Genomic DNA, 10756 nt, shown 5'->3' with positions numbered 1-10756 from the left:
CTCCGCGGGGCTATTATTTTGCTGTCACTTCTCTCTTACTCATTCCTCCAGAGAGTAAGCAGTTCTGAAGAAGCAAGCTGGATGACCCAGCTTTCCTGTGAATTTTCACATCTGAGAGATTTGTCCAAAAGGTATGATCTCTGAAAAAATGTGCTGGTTTGGTGCCTGTGCATGGCGGCAGTGGTTTTTCCGTGAGGGTTTTCTGATGCTTATTGAGGTGTAAGCTCATACAAGTGCTTCATCTGAAGGTACGAGTAGGTTCCCCCTCCTTTTTCCAGCGACAACAACTGCTCTTGGAGAAGCAATCTTTGGGTTCTCTCTGTGTTGTCAGATGTGCTAGATGGTGGCCAAAAGCTTGCAAGCTCATCTGTCGGCAAGTGCTTGGCCATTACCCCAACACACAGGTGATCGCAGAAGCCTCAGTTCTGCGGGAGGCAGGCAGAAACCCGGCTGGCTGAGGCACAGAGCCCCGGCTCCAGGACGGCATTCTGCCCTGAGAACGAAACTCCAAAGCAGGGACTGCAGCTGAAAATCCCCTCGCTTCCCCCGCTCTCTTCTGTGAGAGGGGCACTTAGCGCCTCTCCGGGTTGCTGCCTCCCGGTCAAGCTGTTTTCCGCACGTCGACCCGGCAAAGCGGCCGAGAACTCGGCCTCTCCTTCTGCGTTCCCCCCCCCACGGCCGGGGAAAGTCGGGGGCTCCGGGCCGAGAGCGCCCGGACCGCGCCGCTCGGGGCGTGCTTCCCGCCTGCCTTCAACCCCCTTCCCCGGCGCCCCGCCGCCTGCCGGGCCCGGGGCTACGCCCAGCGCCCTCGGCTCGGGCAGCGGGGGCGCGGCGGCGGCGCTCCCAGCCCGGGGGCTGCCCGGGCCCCCCGGCGGGACCCGCGGCGGGCGCGCTGCGGGCGGGGCCGGCCCGGGCGGGAGGCGGGGGCGGGGGCGGAGCGCGGGTCCGGGCCGGGCGCGGGATTGGCGCCGGGCGCGTGATGCCACGTCCGGCGGGGGGAGCCCGGCCTCGCTCCGGAGCCTCCCCGGAGCCTCCCCGCCGCCCGGCTCGGCGCGCAGGTGGAGCGGTGCCGGCGCACGCACGGAGCGGCCCGGCGCGGCGCAGCCCAGCCGCGGGAGCAGCCCCGCAGCCCGCCCGGCCCGGCCCGGCCCGGCCCGGCTCGGCACGGCACGGCAGCATCGCGGCGGGACTGCCCGGGGATGCAGCCGTGCTAAGAACAAAAGCCCTCTCTGCGGTCACGCTCCGGGCTCTCAGAGCGCGCCGGGGAAGCGGCCCGGCCGGGTTGGGGTCTCTGCCCCCCGGCCCGCTGCGCTCCGCCCGGGCTGAGCTCCCCGGCGCCTTCCCCGCCCGCCGGCAGCAGCTCCCGGGAGCCGGGCTCCCCCTCGGCCAGCCGTCCCGCCGGGCTGCCCGGGGACGGGGCCGCGCCCCCGGCCCCCGCCGCCTCCTCGCCGCGGGACCTTGGCTTTGCCCTTCGCACGGCAGGTGGCGGGGCCAGCGCAGAAGGATGCGTTTCTTCCCGTGGGGATTTTGGCTGCTGTGTGTCGCCTCCGCCCCGGCTCGCGGTGACAGCGGCAGCAAGGCGAGGAGCTGCGCCGAGGTCCGGCAGCTGTATGGGGCCAAGGGCTTCAGCCTCAGCGGCGTGCCCCAGGCCGAGATCTCCGGTGAGTGCGGCGGGGAGGCTCCCCCCGAGCACCCCGGGCTGCGCCGCGGCTCTTGGGCGGTGCGAACGGCGCCGGGAGGAGCGGGGTGACCGCGGCGTGGGCTCGGGGCTGGGCTCGGGGCGCTTTTTTCATTGTCTCCTTTCCGTTTCGAGCGCAGCCGAAACGGTTTTGGGCTTTGGGGGCAGAAATCGGGAGAATCAAACTGTAATGAGTTTCGGTCTTAGAGCTGGAAAATGCTCCGAGCTTACGAGAGAGAGAAGAATTGGTTTGGTTTTTTGTTTTTTGTTTTTTTTTTTTTTTTTAATCTTCTCTTAGATGGGAAACAAACCTGTAAACGGCGCGTGGCAGTTGTTAAAAATGAAATGGGAGTAAAATGACCCTGTGTCAAGTGTGTAAAACACAGAGGAAACCTGAGCAACCTACATCAGTGTGCGTCTTCTTGCCTACCTTTGTTTTTTTTTTTGTTGGTATTCTGAGAAATCCTGGTTAATTTCATCTTCTTTACAGAAAACCTCTGAATTACCAAAGAATATTCAAGGTCTGATTTATGTTTGTTTTTTTTGTTACTGCTGTTGTTGTTCCTCCCTATGCTTTCCCTCAGAAAGCTTAGGGAAAATATATTTAGGCTTTTTTTTTTTTTTAATCTTGTATAAGTTTTGATACACTAACATGTGACCCATATCTGAGAGCTTTCTCCTCACTTGCGGGAGCTTCTTTCTTCAGACAAAGCATAAAACATGCAGGCGTACGTGCCGAAGCCAACCTACAGGGACATCCCAGTAAAATTGCAGTTTGTAGTTCACATCTAAGCTACAGAATACCTTATGTTGAATATTTCATTGTGTAGTTTTACAGGGAAACCAATTCATTGTTTGACCCATGAGTGGAAAAGGCTGAACCATATAAATACCTCATAAATGTGAACAAATTAATACTTTCTTAAGTTACAACCAAGAGTGAATATCTAAAATAAAATGAACAGTCCTTGAGGTTAAACAATGGAGAATTTCAAAATCGTTTGAACATCACTATTAATAGAACAGTAATTCAGTTAAGCAAGAAGGTGGCTTGTTATAAATTTGCATCTACTTATTAAAAATGTGAATACATTTGCAGTCATGTTTCAAGTGGAAAGTTCGTGGAAGACAAACTGTCTTGTTTACAAATACTTGGGGAGATGGCTGTGGCATTGTATGCAGCGATAGTACTGGGGGGGGGGGAGGGGGGGCCAGTCAGGATCTTGTGAGCTGCGGTTATGAGCAGCACAGACCAGAGGATAGCTGTGAGTAAAACGTCCCTACATGTTGTTGTGATTTAAAAAGCGACACAGGACACAAGTGCTTCTAGGAATCAGGAGTTTTGTCTCCTGGGTGCTTTGAGTGCTCACCTTGTTTGTCTTAAGCATCAGTAGTTAAAATTGTAGTATCAAAATGGGCATCTCTGGTTGTTGCTGTAAACAAGGAAACTCTACAGATAAATGCTATAAAAATTTGAGAAATACCACATGGAAAATAATATAAAGAAGTGCTTGTGGAGGGAAAAGGTTTGACGTGCAAACTTGGCTCTGCTGCTGTTATTAGCCTGGTCTTTAGAATGGCTAACGGACTTAATGATTTTCATTAGTAATTATCATGTGTATCTTATGACTGATAAATATCCAGGAACGCCCTTTTCTGTTGCTGTAGTACTCACCCAGTGCGGTTAAAACATCAGCGTGCTTTAATACTAGCCTCATAAGCGTTCCTATTAAAATGTAGTGTTGTGTGTTGTCCATGCCTTCAGCAGTTGTGCAGGTTAGTGCAGAAGTTAATGCTGGTTTAGTTGTCCAAAAGCAAGAATCTCAAGACCTTCCTGTGGTATCCCCACAAGTAGTAAGTACAGTATCACGCAGTGTCTAACTCTACACTTTGATGGATCGCTTAAGGCTGGTTTTAACAGATTTGGTTCAGTTTGTTGATGATGGGGGTTGTAATCTGTACATAGAGAGTCTTGTCAAGTTGCACGTGATTGACACCTGGAAGTGCCTATGCCATTGGACTACATTTTAAAATGCTGTTGAAGATGGTTCGTTGATGGCTCCAGTTGGACACGTGTCAGGTTTCCTAATGGTGGCCTTTTCTGTGTTGTTAGAGATGTTCAAGAGCTCCCCCAAGAACCATGTTCTTATCTCATTTCCAAGTCCCCCAGAGGCAACAGCCCTTCTGTTCCCCCCCTCTCCAAGAGGATCTTTCTATTCCTTCTCTTTCCATTGCATTGCAAAGGGGAAAACTCATTTCTTAGCACCGTGGCCTCGTCCCCGAAGCAGTGCTGCCCTGCTGAGCTGACTGTCCTCCCTGCTTTCAGCTGACTCCAGGTGCTGCTCGGTGTGGGTGCTGTCACACCAGCCTGGCACCAGGAGCCAAACCACTCGCTGCTTGCACCCCCGGAGCTGGAGTTCAAAAGGAGTTTAGTGTGCTCCCATGATGTAGACCGTGACTCAGGCTGAAATGGCTGAGTTTATGTTGGTTTTAGCATATTTACTGCATGCTTTACACCTTCTAATCTGTGTTCTTTGTTATGATTTAAGAGGATTATGAGTAATACAAAGTCTACACAGCTCAGCAGAAGGTAGTCCCTGCTTATGACTGTTCAGATCAGTTACAGAAGCAGTCACACAATTATTAGCTGGCTAACAGATAGGCATCTGATTTAGGGACAGACTCTTGGCCTACCACGTTTCTTACAGAACACCTAGACAGGGGTGTCTGTTTTTTTTGCTAGTGCAGAATGTTTTTAACGTGCCTCAGCACTTAAAATGTGTCAGGTACTGCTATTAAGTGTGTTTAGGGAATATGCAAGGTGTTATATCTCTGCTTTGAAGTCAATGGCAAAATTCCCAAACGTGAAAGAAGCGTCTGTTCGTATTAGTAATCCTGACAGGCCCACGTACACCCAGATTCTCAGGTGCAGATCTGCCTAGAAGAGAGTTTCTGATGCTGGGGGAAGCACTCCCTGCCGCTTGGGTTTGGGAAAGTTACAGCATTTGCTCCCATAAAGCCAAATTATCTGGAGCAAGGTTTTCCTGGGTGGGAGTGTTCCACCTCACTGGCTGGGTGACCTGTGCCCACCTTCAGTGATTCCTAAAAAATATGGGTAAAAGCTTCAAGAGCTACCAGTTCTACTTTCTGTTGACTCTTCTGGAGGTGGCAGACCTCTGTTTCTGCTTTCCCATATTCTCGCTACCCATGTGCTGTTGCAGGTCTCCTCTGGTGACTGAGGGTGCTTACAGAGCCCTGCTCTAGGTCTACCTCTTAGTGCCAGTGCTAGGGCTGGTGGTCTTCTTGGGCTCATAGTAAGGTTTGTGACAAAAGGGAGAGCCTACTGCAGAAAATACTGCTCTTTGGGGAGCATATCCAGCTTTCTCTGATGCCTTGATGTGAGTGCCTTAACGTTGTTGATGGTGACTGCTCCCAGTGTCTCAAGCTGTGATAGTTCTCCTCTGTCCTGGAGAAGACTTAAGAATTTTAATTCGACATGGATATCCTTGGCCCTTGCTCTCTGTTTAGGCTAGACTTGTGCTTTTTGCTTCGGTTTGTTTATTTCAAAGATTAATCCTTCTTTGACTTGCCTTGGGTTTTGCTGGTTGACGTGGGTATGGGTATAATGCCTCAAAAGAGGAGGGCACAGAAGAACTCCAGGCAGCAGTATCGCTGTTGGTCCAGTTATGTGTCACAAGACTGTTTCCTTGGTTCCTTAGCTGAAAGGAGTCAAAACCAAACTGTTTTCATCTTCCAGTCCTTATAGGCCACATAATGCCTTCCCGTAAGGAAAGCATTGCCAAGCACGTGTGTGAAGAGTCATTTGGTGGAATGTTAGCTAAGTAAAGAACAGGTCTGGCTACAAGGCTGGGCTGGACGAGGCTCTCGGAGTATAAAGAGGGTAATGAAATACAATATTGGATGGCATTTTGAATTCCGACAGATGCAGTACAAAAGGCATAAATACAAAGATGGGCAAACCTGCATCTGTGGTTCAAAAAATCAAATCTGGGGCTCCTCCACTCCCAAGGAAGGATCTTTACTGCTTAATTGAAAGGGGAGCCTCTCTGAGGTTGTTGCCACATTTGGTTTCTGTTTACTCGAGGCAGACACGGTTTCTCAAGGTTAGCTGCTATACAGTGAACTCCTGGATGCAATATCAACCAGTTTATGCTAATTAATTTAAGGGAAAATTGGAATGGCCATTTTAGCCTGCTGGGTTTAGAATGCTATTTTTGATGAAGCAAAGCACACTGAATTGTGCCTTTTCTTCCATCTGGCAAATATATTGGTGTGAATGTTGGAGCAGGCTTTGCTTGAACTGTGTATCTCCATTTCTATTTAACTTATACAAGTTTATATGAATATGTATAGTTTGTTTTACACTTTGATTGTTGTGTTAATTTGTCAGCACAGAATGTGTGCATACAAAACAATTATGAAAATTAGATTTATGGAGAAAAATGGGCTCCCTCTAGTGGTTAGCTATCGTTCGGAGCAGCGTGTGTTTTAGCGGACCAAGAGCTTGCCTCTGCTACATTTGAAATCTGGAAAGCTTTATACTTAGATATTCTTTAGAGTTCTGTGTTGGTGACATTAAGAGAAGCTGCCTTTCTGTCACTGTGATATGGATGACTAAGCTCTCAGCACATAATTATCCTTATCAGCTGTGTCTGACAAAACTATTTCAACAGCTCCTTTTTGTTGGTGAAGCAAAACATGATTAAGCCTGATATTTTCCAAAAAATTTGCATGCATATATAGCTGGAGACGCCTACCACCCTGTGAAACTAGTGTTCACCTTGTTTCTGCCTTTTCTGTTCTTGCCCTGTGAATGCCCTGCTTTGTGTAAGAACAGATGTCAGTCAATCTCTAGATATGCCGGATGTGTTTGATAGGAGATGCGCAGCTTTTGGCAGGGATCGTGAAACAGTTGGTTTAATGTTCTATCGCTTTCAGTACAATTGCGTCGCATTGAGGGGACCGGATAGAGGTATTCCTCTGGGTAATTTCAATAATTAAGTGTGCTTTGACTTAACCAAAGGCAGGGAGGGAGTGAGCTGCTAACTTGATTATCAAAAACGTCTACTTAGAGCCAGAGGTTTTATTTTCCTCGCAGGTCACAGCACTCTCTGAAAAGAGGGGACACAGAGCACCTACCCATCACGAGCTGCTGAGCACAGGCTCTGCACCCGCCTGGGGTGGGGGACTGAGCATCGTGGGCTTTTAGTGCAGCACCAAATTGCTTTGGGTACAGTATGGACAATGAAGGCAGGATAAAAGGATGGCCGCTGTCTCACAGAGCTGTTGGTCTGAGGAGTGATCTGCCCTTGCTGTGTGCCGCAGTCCTGGCACTGTGTGCCCGGGTCAGTGCTGTACTTCAGTCTCGCAGCTGGCCCAGGGGTCGAGCATTACCATGCTGTAGTTCAGGTGTTCCTGTTGCTTGTTTTGTGGGATTGTGGAAGTGAAGAACAAAGTAGGTAGGGGGGGAATTGCCAGGTGTTGCTGGTATAGGGAGAATTCCTACATCTATTTTGTATTCTGTTGAGCTGGAAGTAGTGGTTGGGAATTTCAAACAGGGAAACAAATATCACAATTCTGTGCAAACCTGCAGGCTTCCTTGGAGAAAACAGCTTTAATTGCTGTTTGCTGCCCTGGCAGCTACTGAACACAACATTTTTCTGTATATTGGGTTTCTTTCTTTGTCCTGTGTGTTGCTTTTTTGTACACCTAGTAGCTGGTAGCCGTACCAAGGGGATGGTGTCAAAACAGCATGCTGCTCTGGTGTTCAGCTGGCCCTGCTGGCTCTGCCCAGCTTCTGTGCTGGGGCATGTGTTGCTGCCAAATGCAATTGCTTTCCTGCGAGAAGCTTCCAAGTTGGTGCGTGCACGTGTTGCTGCTTCTCAGAGAAGCAGTAATGAAGGCCCCCCCCCCCCCCCAGCAGGCTGTCTCCAGTGAGGCACCCCATCCTGCAGCAGCTGCGCACACCGAGCTCCCTGCGCTTGCTGGGCTGCGCAGCTGCTGCCTGTGCCACCTGGGCTGGGCTCTGATCGTCTTTGATGTAGTCAAAGGTCCTCCAGTATCCACTTGAATGTTTTGTGCTGCTGCAGGCACATAGCAAATGTATAGAGTCACTTACTCTGCTTTTCCCATGGAAGAGTGTCTGTGGTAGTTGGGTGTTCTTTCAGAAAAGCGCTGGAAGCACTGTTTCAGGTGGTGTGCCAGTAAAGGTGAGGGGGGTGAGCAGTGCTCTCTTTCATCCGTCCCTTCTGAACTGTTTGCCTAGATTGAGTCTTTCTAAAAAATCCTAAGCAAGTCCCTCACCTCAGTGTCTCCACCTATATAATTACGGTCAGAGTTGGGCTTTTTCAGCGCGTATCCAAATGCACAGGTGTCTATTAAATGTGCAGTAGTTGACTACCAGTCACGGCTGTAAGAAGAAAAGTGGTTCAGTGGGCAGCATGCTGGGGTGGACACACCATCTGCTTGGGTGGTGGCATGAAACAAGTCAGTGCACAGACCCTTCATCTTTAAATCCTCCCGGAAGAATTGCATTCTTGCTTTTTTTTTATCTGTTCAATGGGGATTGACAGTGTCTTCCTGACAGCTATGAGAATGGATCTGTCTCATCTCTAGGGAGAGACCTGGAGAAGTAAGAACGTGAAGCTTGCCGAAAGTATAGTGGTAGTTGCTAGAAGATTATTCCATCCTGTCTTGTAGTTTGTAGAAAGTTGCCTTAGCTGCAATTGTGTTAGGACCTTTACCCTTGAAGTTACCAAAAATAAAATTAAAAAAAACCCACAAATGTATGTGTTTTAGGTTTTAACTTTTACACATGTGAAGGACAGAATACTCTTTTCTGTGATGCCTATGTGCTTTGATGCTTTATTGCTCACAGTACACTGTATCCCTACAGGTGAAACCTGTCTTTAAGAAAGATTTGATTCCCAGGGAATCAGATTACCTCCATTACCAGATTGTTTCACAAAAAATAGCAAAGCTTTAGACTGCAGAAAATTAACATGCTTGTCTAGATGTGACAGAGCTGTGAGTTGGGTTTGTGACATCTTCCCAGTAATGTGTTCCTGTCTTATGTGGAATTTTTCAGACATGGAAAACTTTTTTTTTTGCCTTTTATACAATTTGAGTAAGCAGACTGTGCTGTGAAAGTTATCCACAGTGCTATAGTTCTGTGTTTTAGAAAATAAATTAGTTTTATAATCTCTGTACAGTCAACACAATGGTGATTAATATAATGTTTTGTGCCTTTTCATTTACAGTGCAGAGTGAATCAAAAGGACAGAATTACCCAGCTGTTAGGAACTCCTATGCTAGCAACATGAGTAAAACAAGTTTTTAAATTGCTATGCGTTCTTCTGAAGTATTAAAAAACAACAACAACAAAAGTTTCACTTTTACCACATCTTTTTGGGAACAATGTGATAGTACTTATACACGCAGTCAATCTTTTATGTGACTAAAATGAAATTCTCTATGACAAATAGTTTTGGCTTGCAAAAAAAAAAAGGTATTTTATAGGGTTGTAAAACTATACTGTGTAATTTAGTTGGCATGTTTCCACTAGCTTTACCCAAGTCTCTTGCCTTTCAACTGGAGCAGACAGGCATGTTTCTAAAATAGAAGCATTTTAGAAATTCTTTTGGTTGTACATTTTTGTTCATAAATAAAAATATAAAAGTGCTGCCAGGAATTAAAATTAATTTTACATTTCTAATACAGATAAGAAACTACTTCAGTCTCTTCTGGTCCCAGTTCATATCGTTGCAGTGAATCCTGCAGTGCTGGGGTTGTACAGTTTGATCCTGCAGTGACGGCCACGTGGAGCATTGGGGAAATTTTGTACAAGTGGCAAAGCAGGGCTGTTCTATTAGCATCTCCCGTCTGTTTCTGCTGTTTTCCCAGATGAGCCAAAATCATAAAAATGGTGGCAGTCAGGTGCTATAATTACCCCAGGGTCTGGTGGGATGGACATCTGAGTGCTGGTTCCCATCTGGTTGCAGATTTTCACTGTCAACCTGGAAAAGCCTCTTCAGTTGTTTCTTTTCGGTGGTTTCCTCCAGTGTAAATGCTATATTGGGATGAGATAGCATGAATAACTTACAGGAAGTTTGGTTTATTAAGCTGTATATCAAGTCCCTAGATGTAAGAACACCTTAAGAGAGCAGCGGTGTTCTTCCCTGATGCAGTTGCTTGGCTGTGCACAGCTGTGTGAGTTTAAAACAGTTGTATAACAGTTTATATTTCACAAACATCTGTTTGGCTTTGTGACAGAATCCAAACAGGCCCTGCAAAACTCTCACTCCCCTTTCATTTGTGGGAGGTCTCATAGAGGCTTACACACTGAAGGAGGCTGGTATTCTTATTAGGGAGGCTCTTTAAGGCCAAACCAAACTTGAGACTCATCTGCTGTGAGTTTGAGGAAAGGCTGCACAATAGTGGGAACCCGTGGGCAGAAGTCTCATTGATTCAGGGACAGCCTCCCCAGGGCTTGTGCCCCCTCCTGTTGTCTGGTGGGGAGCATCCTGGCTGCTTGTGCTTTGGGGCAGAGGGAAGTGCCTGTGGAGGTCAGAAAAGGCAAACTGGAATGCTTCTTCCTTTCATCTGCCACTAGCGTGTACCGTAAATTAATTTAAGCCCAGATGAGCAAAAGTGATGATACGATGTTATATAAATATATGCATGAATCTCTGTAACACATCAGGTAGTAGAGTACCTGCACGGAGAGCAAGAGTAGGGAAACCTTGTTCCTCAGTGCTGCAACGGAGGTACTGCCCTCAGGTACCTCCTGCAACTACGGGTCAGAGACTGTGTTATGTCTTCCTAGGTGAGTCTGTGCATTTGTCCTCTTTCTAGGCTCTGCATTATGCTGGTTCAGGTCAGTGACTGTTGGACTTGCTGTGTCTTGGGAAGTTGTATTTGATTTTACTTGGTCAGTTAATAGTAAACAATGGCTAAAGTATCTCTGCTACACATTAATGTTAGGGGCAGGAAGTCTGGATATGGGAAGTGTGGCTTAAACTATTCTGTGCGCTAGAGTTTATTTTGGTGATGATATGT

General features: G+C 47.8%; 1 protein-coding gene across 1 annotated transcript in view; it reads left to right on the top strand.

The window, feature by feature from the left end:
- The first annotated feature begins 947 nt into the window (after positions 1-947).
- GPC1 (glypican 1) overlaps positions 948-10756 on the top strand; it is a 200633-nt gene continuing 190824 nt past the window's right edge. The window contains exon 1 of the mRNA XM_083849122.1: positions 948-1661. Coding sequence (XP_083705248.1) covers positions 980-1661 — 682 coding nt within the window. The 5' untranslated portion in view covers positions 948-979. The remainder of the gene's footprint in view (positions 1662-10756) is intronic.

This window comes from Anser anser, assembly GCF_964211835.1.
Source record: "Anser anser genome assembly, chromosome: 9".
NCBI lineage: Eukaryota > Metazoa > Chordata > Aves > Anseriformes > Anatidae > Anser > Anser anser.
This window is presented reverse-complemented; position numbering and strand designations above follow the sequence as displayed.